We start from the raw sequence: 25,718 nt of genomic DNA, 5'->3' as shown, positions 1-25,718 counted from the left end.
ACTAATAGCAGTATTTAGAAGGTTAATGGTGTGTATGTTTATATGGTACCAGTTTAATTTCGTTTCTAAAAGTTATGATGCTAATCGCTATTAGCATGCTAACACGCGCACTTATCATAAAACATAAAAACTACATTAAAAGGTCCAAAAATGCATATAACTTAGCTAACTATAGCTTACCAAATGTTAATAAGTTGTCACAGAATACCAATATATGAATAACTCAGTTTTGACAAATGTGTCAGATAGAACCTTATAATTTAAAGGTGATGATTTATACTTAATGTGACTAAGGAGACAGTTGTACTCTTTACTCTGTGTTCAAATTATCTGAAAAAAGGCTTCAAGTGATAATGATTCTGTTACATGATTTAGAAATCAAATTATGATAATAATAAATACTGTTTTCTGGATTTTTTTTCCTTTGGTTTTTCAAAAATAATTCTCTAAAATTGTATAATCTGTAACTTGCAGGACATTTGTTGCCAAATTGCTTATGACCTTTTTCAAATGTTTGTTAAGAATAAATCAAACCAGGTTGCTCAGGGTTCAAAGGTTTACATACTTAAAACAGGTGTCTGAATTTAGCACAAGAAAAGTGATGCCTATTCAGGATACAAAGGGTTAACCTGTTCTCCTCTTGCTCCTGCAGTAAAAAGTGTGTTGGATCTTCGTCCTGATAAGACGAGCTGCTGTTGTGGCAAACAGAAAACCAGTTGCATCCAGTTCAGGTGAGATAAACTGCACCTAAATGCTCAAACACAGCATCTGTTTTCTGTCTTTTATTCCAAATGATTGTTTGCAAACGAGAGTTTCCGTGTTGGAAGACTCACACGAGACTGAGGAGAAACTGTTTCCTTTGCAGAATATGATTGTTTGTTACAAACAGCTGCATGACGCTGGTCTCAGATCAGTCTCCTCTGTCTGTGCTGCTCTCTGCTCCCCCGCCTTCACATGCTCGCACTCTTCATCAGCCAGCAGTTGTCATGCAGCTGATGTGCAGATTAGACACTTTTACACAGACACAGGGGGAGTAGTGCTGTTAGTCAAAAACTTATTTTCTGGGTTATTTCAGCGAGTCCTGTCACAGAATTATAAGGGGGGAGGTCCACATACAGCTCACTCTCTGGGATTTTCATTACTTTGAAGACATTAATGTTATAACTTCATGTCTGATTCAGCTGTTTGTAATTAAAAAGCGGGCTGACTGATTGAATAATTCACTGTTAATAGAAATCTTATTTGGAGACGTAAAAAAGGGGAAAAAAAACTTGGAATCATAGTAAAAAAACTAAACATAAAAACAATAATAATAATAATAAAATGGATAAAAAAATATTAAAAACAAAATAAATTAAAAATATAAATAATTCAAACAAAATAAAGACAATCAGTATAGAAAAAAATAAACAATTAATAAATTAATTACAAATAAAATGAGATTCAGAACTACAAAAATATTTAAAATTAAAAATGTTTAATTTAAAATATTTAAAAACATTAACAAAAATAAATAAATAATAGAAATAAAAAAAGTAGAGTGAGTGAACACATACATTATCCTTCTTGCCCAAGGAAAGGAAAGGCAACCTTACAAGTAAATGGATGAAAAAAATCAGCTGCTCTTCATTACTGTATAAGATACATGTTACACACCAAGAGATATGTTGTTTATAATAATTAAAATCAGAATTCACAACAAAAACAGTAAAAACTGGACACCAAGATTTATTGTTTATGCTTAAGCTTTATTATAAAGACATTGATTATTAATTGCTGCCAACCAAGGTATAATAACAATCCTATAACACCACCAACACTGCAAGGTACAAATATTATAAATGCATAAAATTTAATTCCTGTAGACACACACACACACTCACACACATATATTATATTTACAATCATTTGATTCATAATAAGACATCTGTAAAATCACACAAATGAGAGAGTAAAATGTTTTTAAAAAGTATCTCAGGTGAGAGCAATGTTAAAATATTAATTACTGAAATGTAAAAAACACATTAACAACATTATCACATCGACTATTCCCCAGCTGTGGGTCAGACTGCAGCCCAAAGCAGGGATCCCTAAAGTTACATGTCTACACAACGAAACAAAAAGAGCAAACAAGCTAATTAAAATATATGAAACACATATTTATATATTTATTTGTTACTTGTCAGGATCAAAGTTTGGCCTCTTACCTTAAAAACTCTTGGCATCATTATTTTTATTATTAATAAAATCCTTGATTATTTACATCATTGGGTATTTATTTCTATAATTGCCATTCTTATTTTTCACCTCTTGTACTTGTATTATTATTAATATTATGATTAATAATAAAATAATAACAATTATAACTATTATTATTATTGATAATAGTAATTATAATTATAAAAATGAGCTACAAATCTCTCTTTCTCTCTCTGTTTTTCTGTTTTTTGTGTTCAAGTTGATGAATATTTAACATGCATTTTCAAATGCAGTATATAGCACAGTGTGTTAAAGACAGAGAGGAAATAAACATTTTAACTGTGTGTCTGAGCTGGAAGCTGCCCTCCTCTCCTGGTCCTCCGGTTCACAGCGACCACAGCAGCACAGAGGATCACCAGCAGAGCGCTGAGCACTGAGCATCTCACTTTGTAGAAGGTGGAGTGAACCCCAAAGGGCTCTCTGTACTTCAGGACAGTTTTGGTTGTTAACACACACTGTTGGTCTTGATCAATAATTGCACACCAGTACTCTCCTGCGTCTTTCAGTGAGAGATTAGAGATAACCAAACTTCTGTCAGGGTACTCAGTCACTCTGCTCATAGTCAAATTTGTCTCGATAACTATTATTCTGCCCTCTGTTTGGTTCGACTTGATGAACCAAGAAAACCCTATACCCTTTACCAAATTTTTGCATCTGAGAGTGACTTCCTCTCTCAGTGAAAAGAGCTCTACAGCAGGTGGGCCAAATTTTGGGCACACCAACAGAAAATATATTTTCTTCTTCATAGAAGTCTCACAGTAATAGTGACCACTGTGATTTAATGTCAGCAATGAAAACGCCAGAGAGTAGTTTTGGTCCACAGTCTTGTTTAGTTTCACTAGGTCAGTGTTGGAGGGCAATTTAGACCAGTGTGGGGGCTGATCATCGCTGACATCAGCAACGGTGCACGGTAACACGGCCGTCTCCCCCACTGAGCCGTAGATTAACTCCGTCGTCAGGCCATATATGGCAGGATGACTGCTGACACACTGTTGTTGCTTCATCACCAGACATGTGAACACTGTCACAACTGTTGTTTGGAAGTTGGATGCGAGAATATTTGATTTGTCTTTCACAACCTGGAATCTTCCTCCAACATTGTCAATCACTGATGTCGTATTATCCTCAAAAACTCTGGTCCATTCGTCTTCATTCTTATGTTGCCAGAGCCACTGGACATCCTGATTGTCAGCAGTTCCAAGACATTGCAGGAGCACTGTTTCTTGGTACGTTACAGGAACTGTATGTATATTATTGACTGAACTACAGATAATCACGCTGATGTTCTTCTCATGTGTCACTTTGCCTTCGGTCCAGCACTCCTCTTGGTACGGGCCGGACTCTGCATGGGTCAGGTTGTGGATCATGTAAGAAGAAATTTTCTCCGTGCTGACGACTGAAAGCCGTCGTTTCAAGTCTTCAGGCACTGTAGACTTGTTAGACCAGAGGTCAGAGGTGTTCCACAGGACAAGCTTCTCCTCACCAACGAATCTGGAGATCAGACAGGAGTCGGCCTCCTCGGGGAGGTGGAAGGTGTAAGAGTCCCATTCCTTTCTGATGATGAAGCGTTGTCCTGCATGAATGTTGTTGATGAGAGCAAACAGCAGGAAGCAGAGCTCTGTGACTGCAGCCATTCTGCTCTAAAGGTCTGTTGTGAGTGTTGTGCAAACACTGATATTACTCACCGCACAGACTTTATGTCAAAAGCTTCTCTGTGGTAGGAAACACTTGACTTCTTTATCTCATCAGCGGACACTTTGACACACGATTCCTTGTCAAGTAATCTATGTCGTTTGGATGTATATAAAACCACTGAGGCTGTTCAAACACAGATTACTGAGAGATCTAATGAAACCAGTGAGAAGTGTGCGAGAAAGACACGATGCGTGTATGTGTCTGCATCTGTGACGGGGAGATAGAGATGAAAATAAATGTTTTTAGGACTAGGACGTAAATGTGAAGCTTATTAGATTTTCACAGTCAATGCCATGTCTGCAGGTAGTTTGACCTGTCTAGTTTCTTTTAAGATGATTTAAAATCTTGAATACTAGAGGGTGAATTTTTTTTACAGTTTATATAGAGCTGAAACATTTTAATAAACTGAATGAAGGCCATAAAGTCACTGACAACCTTCACCTGTCATTCCCAGCTCGTCAAATATCACCGTTTTGTCAGTGATCTGGGCGTTGGATACTGTGACAGGTGATAGTTGGGTTTGCCCTTTTATGTGCCTTTTTCCTTTGTTCCTTTGTTTTGTGAGCTCTTCCAGGTGCCACCCTCTCGTCCTCCCCGTGCAGAGAGTGATTGACCTCTGTTTAATGTGCTCATCAGGAGCCTGCAGTATTTAAGGACTGAAGACGTGAAATGTCAGAGTGGTTCAGCGTGTTAGCATGAGTGCTGTGTGATAAGAGGGCGGATTCAGGAAACTCAAGTTGCAGTGCAGCTGCATCAGAGATCTCTACTGCTGATTTGGAAGGTTGTTGAACTTATTGTGAATTTATCGATTTTCTTATCTAAATTATTTAATGCAACTTCTTTTGCTTTAAAAAACATCGACATTCATAATAGAGGGGTTTTCTGTACATGTTTAACTACCTCTTTTTTTGTAAATTTCTCCCAACTGTTGCTATTTCAGTGCATGTCTGCAAAAGATACAGGCGCACTTTTTTTAAAGATTATATTTTTAGGCATTTTAGCCTTTAGGATGGATAAGTAGTGTGAAAGGGGGAACGAGAGAGGGGACGACATGCAGCAGAGGGCCTCAGGCGAGATCTGAACCTGAGGCTGCGGCAGCAAGGACACTGCCTTCATAGATGGGGTGCCTGCTTTATCCACTCAGCCAACACCCTGCACAATGGCAACATTTGCAGCATATTGAAGCGCACCAGCTGATGGCAGTTTGTATCTCTGCCAGCAACTATTAAAGAATAAAGAGCGAGAACGTCCCCAGAGAGAGGGCGGGAGCGTTGGTGGACGGAACAGACAAACTCCAGACCTTCACCCAGGAGCCCGCTGTCTGCAGCTCAGGGTTCAAAAGTTTAAATACTTGTGACAGGTGTCTGAATTTAGCACAAGAAAAGTGATGCCTATTCAGGATACAAAGGGTTAACCTGTTCTCCTCTTGCTCCTGCAGTAAAAAGTGTGTTGGATCTTCGTCCTGATAAGACGAGCTGCTGTTGTGGCAAACAGAAAACCAGTTGCATCCAGTTCAGGTGAGATAAACTGCACCTAAATGCTCAAACACAGCATCTGTTTATTGTCTTTTATTCCAAATGATTGTTTGCAAACGAGAGTTTCCGTGTTGGAAGACTCACACGAGACTGAGGAGAAACTGTTTCCTTTGCAGAATATGATAGTTTGTTACAAACAGCTGCATGACGCTGGTCTCAGATCAGTCTCCTGTCTGTGCTGCTCTCTGCTCCCCCGCCTTCACATGCTCACGCTCTTCATCAGCCAGCAGTTGTCATGCAGCTGATGTGCAGATTAGACACTTTTACACAAAGTGCTGTTAGTCAAAAACTTATTTTCAATCAGCTTTTAATTCAGTGAATCACAGTATTTTAAGGGGGGAGGTACAAATACATCTTGTGCTCTGGGATTTTCATTACTTTGCAGATATTAATGTTATAACTTCATGTCTGATTCAGCTGTTTGTAATTAAAAAGTAGGCTGACTGATTGAATAATTCATTGGTAATCGAAATCTTATTTGGAGATGTAAAAAACAGCTGGTATAAGACAAGAAAACTTGGAATCATAGAAAAAAAAATCAACAGTAATTCTGAAAATTATCATAATAATAATAATAATAATAATAATAATAATAATAATAATAATAATAATAATAATAATAATAATAATAATAAGAGAGATAGACAATGAGTTTAGACTAAAAAAAAAAGTATCTTTAAAATGAGATTCAGAACTACAAAAATATTAAAAACCAGTTCAAAAAAGAATAAATAAATAATACAATTAAAAAAAATAGAGTAAATGAGAACATATATTATACTCCTTGCCCAAGGAAAGGAAAGGCAACCTTACAAGTAAATGGATGAAAAAAATCAGCTGCTCTTCATTACTGTATAAGATACATGTTACACACCAAGAGATATGTTGTTTATAATAATTAAAATCAGAATTCACAACAAAAACAGTAAAAACTGGACACCAAGATTTATTGTTTATGCTTAAGCTTTATTATAGAGACATTGATTATTGATTGCTGCCAACCAAGGTATAATAACAATCCTATAACACCACCAACACTGCAAGGTACAAAGATTATAAATGCATAAAATCTAATTCCTCTGTATAAGATTTTTTTTTTAAATTGTACAATCACACAATATAAAAACATTTTAAGGGTAAAATGGTTTTTAAAAAACCTTCTCAGGTGAGAGCAATTTTAAAATATTAATTAATGAAACAAATCCCAAAGACACATATATGCACAACTAAACAAAGAAGAGCAAACATGCAAATTAAAATTAAATGAGCAACATATATTTAAATATTTATCTGTAACTTGTTAGGATCAAAGGTTGGCTTCTAACCCCTAAAAACTGTTTTTTCTTGGCATCATTATTACTCTTATATTTAATCTCATGTACTTTTTACATTTTACTTAATGATAACAACAAGGATTAATAATAATAATAATAATAATAATAATAATAATAATAATAATAATAATAATAATAATAATAACAACAACAACAATAACAATAATAATAATAATAATAATTATTATTATTATTATATACAATATATTTATTTCTCTTATTTCCCATATTATATTTTACCTTTTGTACTTTTTAACATTTCACTTAATAATAACAACAACAATGATTGATAATACCAATTAATATTATTGTTATTATTTATAATATATAATATATATTTATTTCTCTTATTTCCCATGTTATATTTGACTTCTAGTACTTTTTACATTTCACTTAGTAATAATGATAATTAATTATTATTATTTTAATTATCATTATCACTATTACTATAATTATTATTATTATCAATAATAATAATAATAATAATCCAGTATATAGCACAGTGTGTTATAAACATTTTAACTGTGTGTCTGAGCTGGAAGCTGCCCTCCTCTCCTGGTCCTCCGGTTCACAGCGACCACAGCAGCACAGAGGATCACCAGCAGAGCGCTGAGCACTGAGCATCTCACTTTGTAGAAGGTGGAGTGAACCCCAAAGGGCTCTCTGTACTTCAGGACAGTTTTGGTTATTGACATACACTGAAAATCTGGACCAAAAACGGCACACCAATACTCTCCTGTGTGTTTCACTGAGACATTAGAAATAACCAAACTCCAATCAGTGTCACATTTCATACTGCTCGTCGCATAATCAAAGGGAACAATTCTGCCTTCTGTTTGGTTCGACTTAACGAACCAAAGGAACATCATTTGAAAATCTTTGCACCTGAGAGTGACTTCTTCTCCCAGTGAAAAGAGCACTACAGCAGGTGGGCCGTATTTGGGGCACACCAGCAGAGAATATTTTTTCCTCCTCGTAGAAGTCTCACAGATGTACTCACTTGTGTGATTTAACATCAGCGATGAAAACACCAGAGAGTAGTTTTGGTCCACTGAATACACAGTCTGGTTTTGTTGTCCTAGGTCAGTGTTGGAGGGCGATTTAGACCAGTGTGGGGGCTGATCATCGCTGACATCAGCGACGGTGCACGGTAACACGGCTGTCTCCCCCACTGAGCCGTAGATTAACTCGGCAGTCACATCAAACATTGCAGGATGACTGCTGACACACTTGTGTCGGTACATCACCAGACATGTGAACGCTGTCATGACTGCATTAAAGTTTGATACGGCAAGAGTTGATCCATATTTCGCAACTTGGAATCTTTGTCCAACATTGTCCATCCCTGATGTCACATTGTCCCCAAAAACTCTGGTCCATTCGTCTTCATTCTTATATCGCCAGAGCCACTGGACATCCTGATTGTCAGCCGCTACGTAACATGGCAGGAACGTTTTTTCTCCAAGTTTCATTGAAGTATTTACTAAAGGAAAGATTAAACCACAGATAATCACGCTGATGTTCTTCTCATGTGTCACTTTGCCTTCGGTCCAGCACTCCTCTTGGTACGGGCCGGACTCTGCATGGGTCAGGTTGTGGATCATGTAAGAAGAAATTTTCTCCGTGCTGATGACTGAAAGCCGTCGTTTCAAGTCTTCAGGCACTGTAGGCTTGTTAGACCAGAGGTCAGAGGTGTTCCACAGGACAAGCTTCTCCTCACCAACGAATCTGGAGATCAGACAGGAGTCGGCCTCCTCGGGGAGGTGGAAGGTGTAAGAGTCCCATTCCTCTTTGATGATGAAGCGTTGTCCTGCATGAATGTTGTTGTTGAGAGCAAACAGCAGGAAGCAGAGCTCTGTGACTGCAGCCATTCTGCTCTAAAGGTCTGTTGTGAGTGTGCAAACACTGATATTACTCACCTTATAAATCAACTAACGACAGCAGCACCTCTGCGGTTGGTAAAATCTCACCTCTTTATGTTATTGCCATCAGAAAACTTTGATGCAATCAACTGTCAAGTAACCAAAGGCCTTCAGATGTATCAAAAACCACTGAGGCTGTGGAAACATTTTAGATTATCTTTCAGATTATCTTTCAACATCAAGTGACAGAAATGTTCACAATCTTTGGTACCTATGAAGCATGATACAAAACAAGAATCAGGATTTTCACATTACCTGGGTTCCTGAACTCGATGAAAAAAATCCAGGTAAGTCATTAAGTTATAGACTGGTGTTTCACAAGGATCAGTTTTGGGACTCTTGCTTTTCTGTTAGTTTACATTCACAACATTTGTGAAAAATTTTGCAAGTGCCATTTGTATGCAGATGACACAGTCCTGTACTACTTTTTTTGTCACTGCTGAGAGAGCCTTTTCAAATCTGCAAACTGATTTTAATACTGCGCAGCACGCACCGTTGGATCTGAAGTTGCTTTAAAACTCAACAGTAGCTATAGTGATGTCCTATTTTGTGCAAGAGTGCAAAAATATTGATCTTATATCGCCAACTTGGATGTAGCAGGATTTAGGGTCAAATTTAATTAACTAAAAAATGACAAATCTACCTTGTACCTTATATTGTCTACTTTTGTCTGCATTTGGGTCATTTCTTGTTGCCCAAATTAACTCCTTCGACATTTGTAACTACAACCCCAGTTCCTAAAAAGTTGTGACATTGTGTAAAAGGTGAATAAAAACAGAATGCAATGATGTCGTTAAGGTATCTCAAAATTGTACAGTACATGAGTACTTTGCACCACTGTCATGTCAGCCCTCCATCATATATATCTAAGGAATTAATTTTCTTGCACTGACAGCATGCATGAACGCTCATAGACACAGAATGGAAAAAACCTCCCCCACTCGCACTCACTCTGCACTGCTGCACAGTTTCATGTGCTCTGACCCAGATTCCCCTGGCACACTGTGGGCCTGGTAATCTGAAGAGGAAGTCTGTGCATTTGTGTGTGTGTGAGGGATATTCCTGAAGAACCAAAGGCAAATACTTCAAGTATGTGTTTAATATAAAGTTAGATGCATAGTTGTTATGGCTCATAGTTGCGCACTTTTGATTGAGTAGCAGTTGATCTCAGTCGGGTCACATGTTCCTGCTGCTGCCGTTTACTGACAGGCTTATTGGTTGAGTACATGCGTTTATCATGTGACGCTTGTGGCTCTGTGAGGCTGCACTAAATGCCGACGCCAGAATGCTGACATGCTCACAATGATCTGTTCACCGTTTTAGCTGAACACAAGCTGCGTCCTCCGGGTCTGAAAAAAGAAGTGCCAAAAACTGCTGTTCCTCTTATGGCCACTTGAGGCTGACTCCAAAACAGGGCCATCTCCAACACAGATCCTAACATCTAATTTGGACCACAATATGTATGTTTTTATGTGAAAGGGTGTATGAAGCTGTGGAATATTTGACTATTTTTACTCTTTTGTATTTATTCCTGTGAATTTCGTCATCAATAATTGATTAATCTCTCTGACTAAACCAGATTCTGTTCAGTTGATGATGCTGTTGATTACTATCAGGAGACAAAGATGAAAGAAAAAAGTCCCCCGTGTTGATTAAAAAGCATTGCCTTAATATGATGATTTATAGGCTACATAACCAATTTTGAATTTAGACCCAAATCTTCTGAAGTTAAAGTGTTCAGTTTGGATGTCATCGGTACTTTTCAGAGATGTTTTTCTACAAAGTTTCAGGAGTGTTTACAATATCGACATCTTAATTGCAGCTTATCTCTTATTTAGGATTCAGGAACAACCTTTAACATTGTATAATGACACAGGTCACAGCTATTAATGGCTATATTACCTATTATTGGGCTGCAGATGACCCAAAAAAATCATTTGACCTGAGAGATTCAGCTAAAGGGTGTCTGGCACTGATGGGATCTCTGAAGTTGGTTTTGTCTTTCCTGATTTCCTCTTTTAACATCGCCAGAATGTGAGCTGATGTTGAAACTGTGCTGATTGTAGAGATCTGTGTGTGTGAGGCGTCCATGTTTTCACACACATGAATGTAAACTGTAAGTGCAACTTGACGGGTGCGCAGAGACGTACAACCACATAGTGGTAATTCAAGAGTTCTGTATATTTCTTTATATTTTAGGAAAAAAAACATGTCCCATGTCTCCAAAAACTGCATATATTAAGACAAAAATGTCTAAATGGTCATAGGATGAAGGAAGTTCAAATTAATTCTGATTTTAGGACATTTCTAGGATTTCGGTCATTTCCAAGATTTTAGGACATTTCTGGGATTTTAGGACATTTCTGGGATTTTAGGATGTTTGTAGGATTGTAAGACATTTATGGGATTTTAGGACATTTCTGGGATTTTAGGACATTTCTGGGATTTTAGGATGTTTGTAAGAAATTTGTAGAATTTTAGGACATTTCTAGGATTTAAGGACATTAGAGGCACAGCTAGGCCCTCTGTTGGCGGATCCTCCAATGTTTTTTTAAAAAATAAACAAGCTGTATTTTAATGCTCTTTGTGCACTGTGACACTTTATACATACTAAAAGTACAAAAACAATTCCCAGTGTGAATCAAAGAAATTAAAGCATCAGTTTTTTTCCACATCTGTCCAGTTTTGCTGCACCTTGTTTTATAACTTTTGGATGCTGCAGTTTAACACGTGTAACCTCCTCTGTATCCAGGGGAGGGCAGCAGCGAGGAGGTGCTGGTTGTTGTTGATGCTGAGGAAGCTGCTCCTGCACTTCTGCATCTGAGAGGAGGAGGAGAGACGGGCTCCAACTTCCTGTGTGATCTCCGTTCAGCTGAGTTCAGCCTGGCTGCCTCTCCGCTCCGGGAGGCTCGTCGCCCTGCACGCCGGGGAGGAGGGAGGCTTCAGTGGGTGGTGTATGGCTGGGAGAGACGCCTGGGAGCTCCGTGCACCAGCAGCAGCAGTAGCAGCGGCAGCAGCGGCCATACATGTGGATTGTTTTGGGTCAAACCGTTCCTGCTCCCCCGCCTCCCTGCGCCTCCGGGAGGCCGCCTCGGCTCAGCAGCGTCGCCGCAGATAGCGTGAGTGAAGCGGGGCTGCCGGCCCTGGTGCTCACCCCGGCCTTCATCACCATCACCCGCCTCTGCTAGGGAGCTACGAGGAGCCGCTAACAAGCTGCTACATCAAGCCCCGCAGGAAGTCCGGAGAAAGGAGGGGAGGAGCGGCCGGGCGGCAGCATCGCGCCGTGCATGGTGCTGCGGTGTCGGAGGGAGTGGATGAGCTGCCGGAGCTGACCCAGAGATGGCTGTCCTCAAACTGGCCGACCAGGTACACCCGCTAGCTGCTAGCTTAGCATCCAAACAGGCAACACATTTAACGCTTCATCCCTCTGCTGTTTGTCACAGATGTATTTTTAATGTCTTTGTGTCTCCACTTTGTGTCAGCGGAGAGGAAATGAACCTCATTTCTCTCCTGCAGACTGAGCGCGGAACACACTCATAAAGCTGCACGTTTATGTCTTGAATTTTTCGCCTTTTGTGGGTAAAAATTGTCGGTGTTGCATTAAAATTAGGACAGCCCACTTCACAAACACTTCCTGCTGTCTCCTTCCGCAAAAGCATCAGAGCTGCATACTGCAAATATCCTCTAATGATTTATCTGCAGCTGCATGCACATTAATGTTCTACAGTGCTGAAATCTGGTGCACAAATTAGTGTTGTATGTGAAGGACTTCCAAATGCATGGAGAAAAAATGTATATCTGATAAGATTTTATGCCAAGGGGACACATTTGAGTAAGAATCTCACCCCAAGGTCTATTTAGTGGCTGCTGTGGAGCTTCTGGTTGTATCACATGATGCTCAGTCTCACTATAACACGGTCATAAACAAGAAGTCCTGAAAGAGCTCAGAAAAATTGACATTTCTTGAGAAATGAGGAAACTGTGATTGCTTAGGGAGACTGTGTGACACAATCAAAAGCTCCACAGTTGATTCTTAGTGGATTTTATTGCAAAGATTATGTTCATGTGAACATATCTGGAAGAGTTTAGAGCTGGTGCAGAGCTGAAACTACAAGGAGTGTTTTCTCTTTCTTATTGATTACTTTGTAGATTTGTTTTTCCATTTAACAGTTCCTTGCTTAGTCTATAAAATATCAGAAAATAGTTAAAAATCCATGATTTGTGAAATCATTCCAGCTTTAATTTGCTTCACAAATACATGATGTTTATGTGAGGTGCTGTGCAGAGGTGGAGGAAGTATTCAGACCTTTTCTTAAGTAAAAGTGCTGATTACACACTGTGAGATTACTGCGCTACGAGTAAAAGCGTTCAAAACCTTGTTTAGAGAAGTATTTCTCTGCTGGAAAGATACTCTTCATAAAACTAGGTCATCTCTGCACCAGAAAGACACAATACTTTTGAAATTAGTGGCACATGACCAGAGAAAACCTACAACTACCAGAATGCACTGTGCTGCAGCCGGCCGCCATATTGTTACCTGTGGGGAAATGGTCAAACTTGCATAACGCCACCCACCAGCTGAAGCGTTCGTTGGTCCGTTGTGGTGCATTCTGATATTTTGAAGTTCAGTGTTGCTCACAGAATGAGAGCGAGCGTCTGGCGGCAGCTGATGACGACTGTCCTGTTTTTTTCCTCTTTGAAATGCTTGTTTGTCCTTTTGGGTTACTCTGTGTTCGCTCTCCAAATTCAGAGGTTTTTGTGGGTCTGTGAATGAGCAGAGCTTTTTATGATGCATGATGTTTTGATCGTGACGGGCTGCCACAAATAAATTAATGTGTGGGAAACCCTGAAGTTTTTTACCTCTAGAACAAAAGAGACAGCCCTCTTTCTCTGTTTCCTGAGGTCATGGAGCACAAATTTAGTATTTATTTGCATTTTTCTGCTGCAGAGACAGCTCAGTTTCATAAAACGGGCTTCTTTAAAGGCTCTGTTTGTAGGAGTTAGTGGTATCTAGTTGTGAGGTTGCAGAACTGAAATTCCTTCGTGTGTGGAAGCGTGTAGAACTGCGGTGGCTGATGCAAAAATGAAATGGTCCTATTTAGAACCAGTGTTTGGTTTGATCGTTCTGGGCTCCCGTAGAAACATGGGAGTGCAAAATGGCGAAACAAACAAAAACATAACAATTCTTATTTACAAGTGACAGTATAGTCCACCAAAGAAAATATACTTTCTATACTAAATTTGATTTGTGCCAATATATGCCCCCAAATCTTACACAAGTGATACCCCCCAAAACATCCCAAAATCCTAGAAATGTCCTAAAACTGTAGAAACATGTATGGGGCTGCTGTGACTGGCCCCTGGCCTCCAGTCACTGTGCAAAGTGGCCCCGAGCAAAGCAGGCTGAGGGTCCCTTTCCTGCTCGCTGGATGTTTAAGCAAAAATATTTATCAGCAAAACTGCTTCAAGTATCAAAAGTAAAAAGGCTCATTTGTCTCTGAGATGTAAAGTAGAAGAAGTAGAGTTATAAAGCTGCCAGATATTAAAGTACTAAAGTAAAGTACAGGTACGTCAGCGTTGTGTTTAAGTGCAGTAGTTGAGGCAGCCTGAGATGAAAACCCTGTCCTGGTAGAAATCCCTGATCTGACGCAGACTCGTCGTATCAGATCTGTCGTTAACTTCGAGGAAGGGAAGAGCAGCGTTTTTTTTTTTCAGTGTAACTCAGAACTGCGGGACTTCCTGTTATTTTCAGACAACATGCTGATGATGATGATAACCGGAGGCCTTCGCTCAGCAGACAGATTCCTTCTTTTCTCTCGCCGTCTTTCATCATGTGCTGATCAAAAGCGGATCGCATGAAAATCTGCTGTTTTAGGATTTTTTTTTAACCTATGATGACAATAATTTATATTCAGCTTGTTTGTTTTTTATTATGATGAGACAATAAGAGTTTATAGCCTCGGAGGTTCAGAGGTCAAGGGTCAATCTGGTTGAAAGACTTCAGGTTTTATGCAGCTCACGTCTATGAATAAGAATAAATTGCTGATATTTGCTGTATTTTCTGCAGGACTGCACTTAAGAACAATCTTAGGTATTTTTAGGTATCCGTTATATCAGAGACACCAGACTCCGCTGAGAGAAGTTTACTCATTTTACTGCGCTGAAGAGGAGCGAATATTCAAATATAGTGAACACTTATACTGATAATGATTATTTTATGCGGCTAAAATATGTTTTGCTGCAGCCCCGTCCACAGCAGGACGTCGCTCAGCTTCAGTTCTGGTGTTGTGGGACTGTACCTTATTTATCAGAAGAGGGGGGTGGCTACAGTGTGACTTTTTTATTTAAAATAAATATAAAATACTACCATTTAAAGGTGTATGTCCCTTACCTAAGCCAATATTGAAAACACAAGTCCCTCCTCAGTACTTTTTTTTTTAAATGCCTGACCCATTTGCAGCACCCCTTCCCCCCTCATAAATAACGAACAGTCCCTAACCACAGAGGGAGGCCGAGGCAGCGAAAAGGAGCCCGTACAGAACACAGAGTCCAATTCAGGTCCGACTCCGGTGTTAACATGACAGAATAGCTTGACTTGCAATCGAATTTTCTGGGTGTGTTAGTCCGATTTGGGGAAATTCGATTTAGTCGGATTTGAGTCAGAGTGACATGTTTGTTTTAAAAGTCCAGTTAATTTTGAACCGATATGCATTTACAATAAAGATGAAAATCTTTCTGTCAATATTAAGAATTTGGAATATAACAAACCCCAACACAAATCTTTATTTAAATTCCTTTAACAAATTTAATCAAAACTGAAACGTTCATCATGTACAGCAAGTTCTCTGCATAAAGTTCACTGAAAATTTAAACAAAAAATGATATTTTTAAAAAAAAAAAAACGCATTTACAGAATGCCAAATATCTGCCCTGATAATCGCCCAGGCCGATAATCTGTCGACCCCTTTTGTTTTGTAACATCACGTAAACGCTCTGACTGTTGAGAGGACAGAAGTGTGTCGATGACCCTGAGGGGACGAGTCAGTTAGAGGCGTCAGAGGAAGACACAAAACAGGACAGTGTGTGTTTGACGTTTCTGTATTGCCGCCCGCAGGTTCGCCTCTGTGTGTGTGTGTGTGTGTGTGTGTGTGTGTGTGTGTGTGTGTGTTATGAAAACAGAGTTTATCTGATAGAGGAAGTTTGAGTATTGACGAGAAAGCGAGCAGAAATCTGTGTGTTCAGAATCAGTTCGTTAGAGGATCAGCTGTGTCAGGATCGGACTCTGCATGCTGACAAAAACTCGCTCTGTGATGAGGTTTGGGCGACTGTGGTTGGATTCAGGAGAAACGTTTATCAGTGTCACCGCGTGTGTTTAAGATACTCGGTTAATTGCCAAGTAGGTTTTCACATGCGGGAATTTGCCTGGTGTTTGGTGCACAACAAGAATGCAATAAGAGAAAAAAAAAACTCAAAACAATTAATGCAACAGTCAAGAAACATAAATCAAATTATAAAAATTGCAAAAACAAAAGATAAAATATATAGAAAATTTGTACAATGTATCATTTTAAAGTGAAGGGATTTGGTGTTTTGTGCAGTTTATTAAATCCTCGCAGTTTTTGTGTTTTTGGTTTTGTAAGAGCTTAAAAAAAAAGAGGCCAACCTGCAAACTCCAAGCGTGCTAACATTAGTGTGTAATTACGGTTGTCAAGCTATGACTGAGTAATATCTGGTTTAGGTTATGGTCAGCTGATCATTACAAATGTATCTGCACTGACATAACATGGCAGTCAAAAAGAATTGAATTTTTCTTTTTTTTAATCTATTTAATTTCATTTGTGCTTTTTTCATAAACTGAATTTTTTGATGAATTTTCTTTATTCAGCTTTATTTTGTTTTATAGTGTTTTTTAATTTTATTTTTAGTAGTTTTATAATCAAATATTGAGAATTACTCTTTATTTTCATATCACAAATGTATCTGTATAGACAATGTTGGCAGATAAGGAAAAAAAAGATTATTTTCATTTTTTTGATCAGTTTTATTTTATTTTTCCTTTTTTAAATGACTGGATTTAAAAAAAAGAAAATTGACTGTTTTTTGGTACAGTTTGTTTTGTTTTGTCTTATATTCTATTTAAATTTGTATTCATAGTAATTTAATTTTAATCAAATATTACAGCTTGAGATGTTTTGATGGAAAGTTCTTTGTTTAGCCATGAAGTGTACTGGCCCGAAGCATAATTTTAATTTGTCTTTAAAAGTCTTTAATAAATCAGTGGTTTTTTTATTATGGCTGAAAATAATGAACATTTTCATTATTGATTAATTTGCCCACTGTTTTTTTGATTAATCCTTTCGTCAATAAAATTAAACGGAAACATTTTTAAATAATATGTTTTATCCAATTAGCAGCCCAAAAAAAGCATGAAATTATTCTCACATTTAAGAAGCCATAAAAAACAGCGAAAGTTTGGATTTTTCTGCTTTGAAAAATGACTTCCCATTGTTCAACTATCAAAATATTGCCCAATAATTCTCTGTTTACTGTCTTACCACTTAATCAGCTCACCGTTGCAGCCTTAATTTTTATTTGTTTTAAAATATGTATTGACCTATAAAAATATCCCCCGTATTGGTGGGTGTGTAGGTGCTGGCATGTGTTTGAAGGAACGTTCTCATTCATACTCCCTAAATCTTCTCTCGGTTCTCGTGCCAGCACCAGTCTCCCCGAGTCCCCATGGCGATCTCAGACTCAGCGCTGTGACGGGGGACTGCTGCCAGCTGAGTTTTAGTGTGTGTGTGTGTGTGTGTGTGTGTGAGAGTGCATGTGGAGCACTTAGAAAGAAAAGCATAGCTAAAGAGGCCATATGCTGCCAAGCGTTGGCTGCTTCTTTAAAGGCACAGCCCCCCACTTTTTCTGCTCTCCAGCTGGGGCCTCGTTCGCTGCTCTCTCTTCCCGAAGAGTGTCCTTCTCCCTCCGTCTCTTATCACTCTGCTGCTCAAGAAAACACTGATTAAACCTGAATCACTAACTGAAAACATGGAGAGAAAGTGGTGAGGAGGACGGGACGACCGCTTCATTCTCTGTCACCCGCGTCGAGGTGTTTTCTGCTTTGTTAGGCGGCGTGAATTTATTGGTCGCTGCAAAAATAAGTGAAAGTTGCACTGAAGGTTTAACCAGTATTGTTTGACCTCCTGGTGAAGGTCGAGTGTATGACACAAGTCCCTCCTCAGACATTTTTTTTAAAGTACCTGATCTATTTTGCAGCACCCCTTTCCGCCTCATAAATAACAAACAGTCCCTGTCCTTTACCACCGGACAAGGTTGGTGTGGCGACTAAGCATGTGCAGAACACCGAATCCAGTTAAAGTCGGACTGAGGTGTACTCATGAGGGAGGAAATCAACTTTTAATCGCATGATCTGGGTGTGTTAGTTTGACTGAGAAATTTAATTTAGTCTGATTTCAGTCGGATTAACGGGTTTACATGGAATTTAAATGTCCAGTTTTAGTCAGACTAACACAATAATACAACTTTTTCTGACATTATGAAAATGTACTGACTGACGGCCCAGCATTGGGTGGTGCCCCTAATCTCACATCGACACGAAACGGCTCAACTCTTCTTAAACCTGTTGATAACTTTGAAGTAACGTCAGCTGTGTGATGCTAACAGTTAGTCCTGCTGCTGTGTGTCTCTGACTCCAGGCACAGAGCTCACACTCCTGCAGCATCAGTCTCAGAGGCTGAATCAAAATTCACTTCAAAAACACTTTGCATTTTAAATCTTTTAAAGAGTAAAATTTGCGGTAAAGTTGCAGAGATTGGACAAAATTGCAAGGTCGTGCAGAATTCACCAGAGTTGACCGAATTTGTGATCGCAGCATCCTGGAGTGACTGATTAACTAAAAAAAAAATAGAAATAAATAAAATCCTTGAGTGCTATTTTGCAGCCTGTCATGGTACGTTTGTCTTGCAAGTTAAAACAGTAGTGACAAAAAAAAAGTCTTGAGCGTCATATATTCACTATAAGGCTATATAAAAGGGTAAATCTGTGTCAGATAAGGTTGAGCTTTTTGTTTACGTTATATTTTTTTCTTTAAACTTTATGCCTGTGCCACACATCACACACCATGCGTTACATTCGCTCTGATGAAGCAGCACAGGGAGTAATTTGAGGTGCAGTATCTTGCCTGGAGGAGCAGGGGATCGAACCTCTGACCTTCTGATTACAGGACCGCCGCGCTCCCTCTGAGCCACAGCCGTCTCTTATGTTCATGGTCGTAGGAATTAGTCCACGTTATCATTCTGGCATCTCGAAAAGGCAACAAACTGCAACCTTGTCTTGTCATACTTCAGATTCTGATGATGTTAGAGCTCCTGGAATTTGACACGTCAATCAAACACTGTTTTTTTAATGTACGATATCTGGAAATATCCATATGTACCGTACTATATGTACTACCTGGGACCCCAAAAACACTTATTTTGCACTTTTTTTCTATTTTCAAGGCCCAGTAATGAAAATTGTGACATCTGCATGCTCCTTTTGATAATTTGGACAGTTTCGTCTGTGCCCCTGACAGATTTCATGGCGCTAGGAGTTATGTGTCTGAAGATATTGAACCGTAAAACTGGCTTCCTGACGTAGACCTTTTTTTCAGGGGGCAAACATGACAAAATGCCCAGGGCAAAAAAACTTCTTTAAGCAGTGCTGCTAAATTATTTTGCCGAATTTATTGTTTGGTCAAATAGCATGAACATTATGTCTGAACAAAACTGAACTCTAATATGATTTGACACAAAAGCCCCTTTATATATAAATAAATAAATATCTGTGTGTTAAAAGGCCTGCTGTCATTTATAAAAAAAACACATATATAAAGAAATAACTTCTCGAGAAAATCATTTAAAAATAAAAGGTTTCCGATATCTTCATTTTAAATTAAATCTTTATAATCTTTGCCAATGTGCAAATGGGCCCTTTTTTAGATTTTTTAAATCTCTAACACAAATGTACACACACTGATTTATTTATGTTTTTCTATAAATGTCAAACACCTGCTGCAGTGGTTACCTGGAAGACGATGTGATGATGATGATGTGGCATTTCATCAGAATCAGATTCAAGAGGAGATAAAAACAGGTCATATGAGGAAGAGGCATCATTTAGTTTGTGCATGTGCGCTCTGTTATTTAAAGCAGAAGTGAAACGCTGCTCTGCGGTTCCTCTCTCTGGTTTCTGAGATGGAGAAACTGTGCAACAGGAAGTGAGGCAGGAGGCGGTAGAAAGCACCCAGGAAGTGAAGTGAGGCCTATCTCTGTTCGGTCTGAGTCATCAGTAACATATCAACCTGTAGCCTGCATGTCGGTGTCTCTGCAGCGACTCTGACGTCGATGTCCATAGTTTTAGATAATCAAAGTAGCTGATTGGACTCTTTTCAGTTTTCTTTTTGACATTTTCTTTATTAGATTTTCTTCTGTTTTTTTTAAACAAATTATTATTTTCAGAACAAAAGGCTCACAGTGTTACAAAACAAATCTGTAAGATGTTTTATATCAGTATAAAAACATACAGAAAACAGAAAAATTAAATAAAAATAGATAAAATTTTAAATATACAAATAAAAAACCCAATCAGAATTCATTGAATGCAAAATTAAAATAAATAAAAAAAGAATGGAAATTTAATAAATAAAGGAAAATACAATAGAAATGCACTGAAAATTAAATAAATGAATAAATAGAAATAGAGCCATGGGTCATTGGTGTCTTTTTTGATTTTGTGAGTGTGACTGGAGTGCACGCCTCTGCAAAACATATTTTATAAACAGTTTTTGTGTAAAATCTCAATTTGTCAAGTAACTACAGCTGTAACATAATAAAATAAGTGCAATATTTCCCTCTGGGATGTTGCGGAGTAGCAGTAGAAATTGGCTTAGGGAAAAAAAGTATAAATACTTAAAGTTTGTACGTAAGCACAGTACTTGAACATTTGTGGTTAGTTTCCACCGCTGACGTGTTGTTGAGTCCGTCATGTCGCTCTGCTGGCTTCTTTATTGTGCTCACGCCTGCTTCTGTTCCTCTAAGACCTACACTTTACTGCTGACACAGAGATACTGCTTCATGTGTGTTTCAGGCCCCTATTTACCTCGTATCTGTGATCTGGGGAGAAAAAATAAGGGCTCCAGAGACTCGACCTCCACGCACTGCCCTTCGTTTAAGTCTTTTCTCTGCACAGGCGTTTTATTCTTATGATTTGTATCTACAAAGAATCTCCTCCAACAACAGTTTCTCTGTGTGGTGGACAAATGTTTTACTCCTGTCTTCTTATGAGATGAAAGTTTTACTGTAAAAAGAATTATTTATGGAGGACATTTTTGTATACAGTGTATAAGGAGGCTGCAGTCTTGAAGTAGTTCCAGGTTTTGTAAACAGCAGCTTAAAGTCAAGCAGCTGCCCCCACACACATACACACACACACACACACACACACACACACACACACACACACACACACATTCACAGAGTTATATACCGTGGGAAGGATCATGCTCGGCCTCGTCTTGTGTTGCATCCAGAACATATTCCCCTTAACGTCATTTCGTCACGTCACCTCCTTCCTCGTAATTTCAGAGACTGTTTAAATCGATCATGTGTATTTATGCGTGTCGTGTTAACATGTTGCTCCTGGTCATGTATCACATGTACTAACTTCTTCTTCTTCTCTCCTCAGCCTCCTCTCATCCAGGCGATCTTCAGTGGAGACCCTGAAGAGATCCGTATGCTCATATACAAGTCTGAAGACATCAATGCTCTGGTGAGGACACAAACACACATATTGCCACACATATCTGTAGAAGGTAGATAGTAGATTTATTAGTCATTTTTTAAACAAGGAGTTGAAGGATGAGTTGACTAAAAATAGCAGCTGCTATGAAGATCCCATCCGGTTGCTCGGGCATGTTGCTGCTGGTGGCATCATTCAATTCTTGCAGTGCATTTTTTGAACTTTCATCAGAGTCTTCTGTCCTGTCGGCTCACAACAAGGTCCACCCATCCAGTGCAACAGCTTGATCCGGGATGTTAGGGGTTAACCATGTCTCTGTGAAGATGTGTGCAGAGCAGTCTCTGATGTCCCGTTGCTGATTGAGCCTCAAACGCATCTCATTCGCTTAATTCTCCTGCAACTGGACGTTAGTCAGAAAAAGGTTTGGTAGAGGAGCAGCTCTCGGTCCAAGTCCAGTCAGCCTCGCCCTGATGTCGGCTCTCCTCTCTCTCTTCATTCGGTACTTTCGGTTTCCTTTCTCCCCTCCAGTCTGACTGGTAGCTCGGTGTATGCTGTTGGTGGGGATCCTCTCGCGGTCTGCTGCATTCAATCCAAAGTCAACACAACTTTTCCCGATGTAGATAAGTGCTTCTCTGTTATAGTAATTTATTGCTTTTTCTGGGACATTCCTTGTTAAGTTGCATTGCCTTTTCCCCACGTTTAAGAATAAATCAAACCAATTTGCTCAGAGTTCAAAGGTTAAGAATCTTGTAAAAACATGTCTGAACGCAGCACAAGAAAATTCATGTTGATCCAAGTTTCAGGGGGTTGAAAAAATGAATCGTTTGACAGCCCCAGACTTTACGATTAGCTGTATTTATACAATTTTTGTGGCCATAATTCAATATAGACGTCTGATGCACAGCTCATTCTACACAGTAGTATTTTTACACAGGATTTAGGTATTTTCTAAAACTCTGCCTGATTGTCTGTTGCAGTATGTAATCAAATGCAAATCCAGATCTACATGCAGATTTAAAATCCCTTTTCCTTTTTGTATCTCAGCTCAAAATCAGTTCCAGGAGCATAAAAGCCCAGCCCACTTCCTGTTGTAGCCTGCATGCGAGGATGAGGGGAGGAGGTCAAGAGTCAAAGTTCAGAGTGTGTGTTTATTTACATCATATGGGTATATATTAATAACGAGTGTGTGTGTGTAGCCAGGCAGCACAGGATGTGGTCTCTCTGCTGAATTTAGTCTCTGGTGATGGCTGTAGGGCGTCCACGTCACCGGCATTGTCCTCCTCAGATGTGTTTTTGTCAGAGAGGCTGCGCTCGGCTCGGTCACATGGACATGTCGGGTGGTCTCTGAGGGGAACAATGGACGTGTTGACACTGACGGCCCCGTCACTGATCCTCCGCTCATCGTCTGTGGACTGATATCACAGCCTCCTCTGTTCGCTGTCACGGTGGACTCATGGATTACTAATATGAAAAAATCCAGCCAGCAGTGTGTGTGTGTGGTCTTGTACATGCCACATAATGAGGACAAAAAAAAGTATTTTTGAAGCAGAGGGAGGACACTTTTGGAAAGTGAGGACATCTTGACCCGTCCTCACTTCTTAAAAGGACTGTTTGAGAATTCACACTTGGTTTTAGGGTTCAGGTTGCATTTAAGGTTAGGCTGGGGTTAGGCATTTAGTTGTGATGGCTAAGGTGACGGTAAGGGGGGCTAGGGAATACATTATGTCAATGAGGGTCGTCATTAAGATTATAATAAATATAGTTTATGATAGTGTATATGTTACATGCATATATTATAGTATAAGTATGTGACAAAACTAGTCGTATGTGTATAATAGTAGTGGAAGTATGACTAATTATAAACACAGTAGCAGTAGGAAATTATGGCAATTTTCTATGAATTAGTACGCCTGTGGACTTAGATTTTAGGACATTTCTTGAATTTTAGGACTTTTCTGGGATTTTAGGATGTCACTAGGACTTAAGAGTGTTTCTAGGATTCTAAGACATTCCTATAATTTTAGGACTTTTCTATGGTTTTAGGATATTTCCAGGATTTTAGGACATTTAATAGCTCTATTTGGATGCTGTTTTATGCACTCTGGCACCTTATCTATCCTGAAAGTACAAAAACAATTCCCAGTGTTTATCACTTTATTTTTATTGTGAATTATGAAATTGTTGGGGGCCAGATTTGTCCTGTGGGCCCTTTAGTATCACTGCTTTACAATCTTAAAGCAACAAGTACTAAGTGACTGATTTCCTCCCTCAGGATGCAGAGAAGCGCACCCCGCTGCATGCAGCCGCCTTCCTGGGCGACGCCGAGATCACCGAGCTCCTCATCCTCTCTGGTAAGTATCAGAGTGCTGAAGTGGACGTGACGCAGAAAATACCAGAAATCGACCCGCAGAGGAATAAAGACGGAGATCTCTTTCTCCAAAACTTTATCGATGCCTTTACTGCATCTCTCTCTGACTACTCTCGGACTTTCCTATTCTGTCTGTGCCTCTTAACCCAAAGACCATTCATTCCTACAGAGAAGCAAATATTTTAAAACAGCTCACTAACATATAGTGTTTCTTTTAAAATGTCCTAAAACACTCACTCAGCGCAGACATTACTCTTTCTACATTTCTGTATGTTTATTGCTTTTGAACTTTTCTTTTTTTGTCATTCTAATTTACTGTGTGCCCTATCCATGTTTCTTTGGATAATTGCCAGCTGCTGCTGATATGTATCTGTGCTCATTTCATATTCCTGCAATGACCATTCAGCAATGCACTTTTGGTATATAATAAAAACTTTCAATAAAAAAAGGTTTTGATTAAAATGTCCAAAAACAGCTGATAGTTTTCAACAAACATTACCAAAACTAAAATGTGCATTTGTTGGATACTATTTTTTTAGCTGCGGATTAATACACATTTGGTGTAAAAGTGAGTATTTACAGCTGCAGGATGGCGTTTGGAAGCTTGACTTGATAAACTGCAGTGTTAATAAAAAAATAAAGACGATGTGAGTCTAATTATAGTATCAATATGTTAACTTTGCAATAAATACAAAGGAATAAACTGTCAGGGTTTTGATACAGAGACAAATCTTATATGTGATGTATTGACAGTAAGAAAATGTCCTTTATACATGGAATTTGCATTTTAAATTTAGTATCATAAGTCAGTCAAAAAACAAAGTGTTTTAACCCTTTGAAAAGATTTGAAAAACTTTGTCTATCACATAAAACTGCCTTCGGTCGGGGGCTCAAATAACATGAAAACATTCAAACCCCTCAGAGTCATATATCACACAACCAGTTCCATAAATCCATAAAAGCATGCGTGCAAAGCTACAATGAAAAGTAGCTTCATTTAGCCTTATTTAAAAAGAATATTGCAGTGGAAATAAAAGAATTGCTTAAGCGAGTGGTTTAAATTCTCCTGTCTCCTCTTGATACGAGAATTTAAACCTCTCATACAGACCTTTAAACATGTCAGCAGTTACTGTTTTAGTAATAAAATCGATATTTTTGTAAAAAAATTTTAATGTAACTTGTATTTGGTATCAAAAAGTTATTTCAAGGGTTTTTTTTTCTCTGCAGGGGCTCGAGTTAACGCCAAAGATAATATGTGGCTCACCCCCCTCCATCGTGCTGTCGCATCTCGGAGCGAGGTAAGCACGCACGCACGCACGCACGCACGCACGCACGCACGCACGCACGCACGCACGCACACACGCACGCACGCACGCACACAGTCCAAATAAATCCTTCTTCCCCCAAAACAAGATCAGTTTCCACAGTGTGGTGAGAGATCCTGACAGCTCCACCTCGTCGTCGTATTTACCTGAAAACAGGCCAACAGGCACGCTCATCAGTTTTCAGTGTCCCAAACTGGTTATTTAACGTGGCTGAAATAACTGGAGGACGAACTTTAGTGACGTAGTCAAAGTTTCTATTCATTCAGGGCCCTTTAAGAATTTGTTTGCACTGAAGGAATATATTAAAGATTTTAAGGCTGCGTCGGGAATCATCACTTCATTCACAGTGCCATAATTCACGTTTTAGCAAATTAGCAGTGGTGTTTTGTTCTGTGGGCAAAATTTTCAGTCAATTTGTGGACACTTTTTTTGAGGAAAAAGCATTTTACACGTCGAATTCAGACTTGAAAATAAAGTAAATAAAGTGC

At 38.9% G+C, this 25,718-nt stretch overlaps 3 protein-coding genes across 5 annotated transcripts in view; 1 reads left to right on the top strand and 2 right to left on the bottom strand.

The window, feature by feature from the left end:
- Positions 1-1,727: 1,727 nt before the first annotated feature.
- Positions 1,728-4,202, bottom strand: LOC148188593 (uncharacterized). Its single transcript, XM_088082811.1, has one exon. The coding sequence runs from the start codon at positions 3,891-3,893 to the stop codon at positions 2,535-2,537; it is 1,359 nt and encodes a 452-aa protein (XP_087938937.1). The 5' UTR covers positions 3,894-4,202; the 3' UTR covers positions 1,728-2,534.
- Positions 4,203-7,338: 3,136 nt separating this feature from the next.
- LOC148188592 (uncharacterized) lies at positions 7,339-8,958 on the bottom strand. Its single transcript, XM_088082810.1, has one exon. The coding sequence runs from the start codon at positions 8,692-8,694 to the stop codon at positions 7,342-7,344; it is 1,353 nt and encodes a 450-aa protein (XP_087938936.1). The 5' UTR covers positions 8,695-8,958; the 3' UTR covers positions 7,339-7,341.
- A 2,613-nt stretch (positions 8,959-11,571) lies between these two features.
- ankrd44 (ankyrin repeat domain 44) overlaps positions 11,572-25,718 on the top strand; it is a 60,558-nt gene continuing 46,411 nt past the window's right edge. For all 3 annotated transcript variants that reach the window (XM_088083714.1, XM_088083713.1, XM_088083715.1), the window contains exons 1-4: positions 11,572-12,111; positions 21,484-21,567; positions 23,810-23,888; positions 25,133-25,203. In XM_088083714.1, coding sequence (XP_087939840.1) covers positions 12,085-12,111; positions 21,484-21,567; positions 23,810-23,888; positions 25,133-25,203 — 261 coding nt within the window. In that variant the 5' untranslated portion in view covers positions 11,572-12,084. The remainder of the gene's footprint in view (positions 12,112-21,483; positions 21,568-23,809; positions 23,889-25,132; positions 25,204-25,718) is intronic.

This window comes from Plectropomus leopardus, chromosome 10 (assembly GCF_026936395.1).
Source record: "Plectropomus leopardus strain MGB_pleo_1.0 chromosome 10, ASM2693639v1, whole genome shotgun sequence".
Taxonomy (NCBI): domain Eukaryota; kingdom Metazoa; phylum Chordata; class Actinopteri; order Perciformes; family Serranidae; genus Plectropomus; species Plectropomus leopardus.
Note: the sequence above shows the minus strand (reverse complement) of the source record. Positions and strands in the feature narration are given on the sequence as shown.

Excerpts from the sequence above, each read along its gene's own strand:
- LOC148188593 (XM_088082811.1), bottom strand. The coding sequence starts at position 3,893 with ATGGCTGCAGTCACAGAGCTCTGCTTCCTGCTGTTTGCTCTCATCAAC.
- LOC148188592 (XM_088082810.1), bottom strand. The coding sequence starts at position 8,694 with ATGGCTGCAGTCACAGAGCTCTGCTTCCTGCTGTTTGCTCTCAACAAC.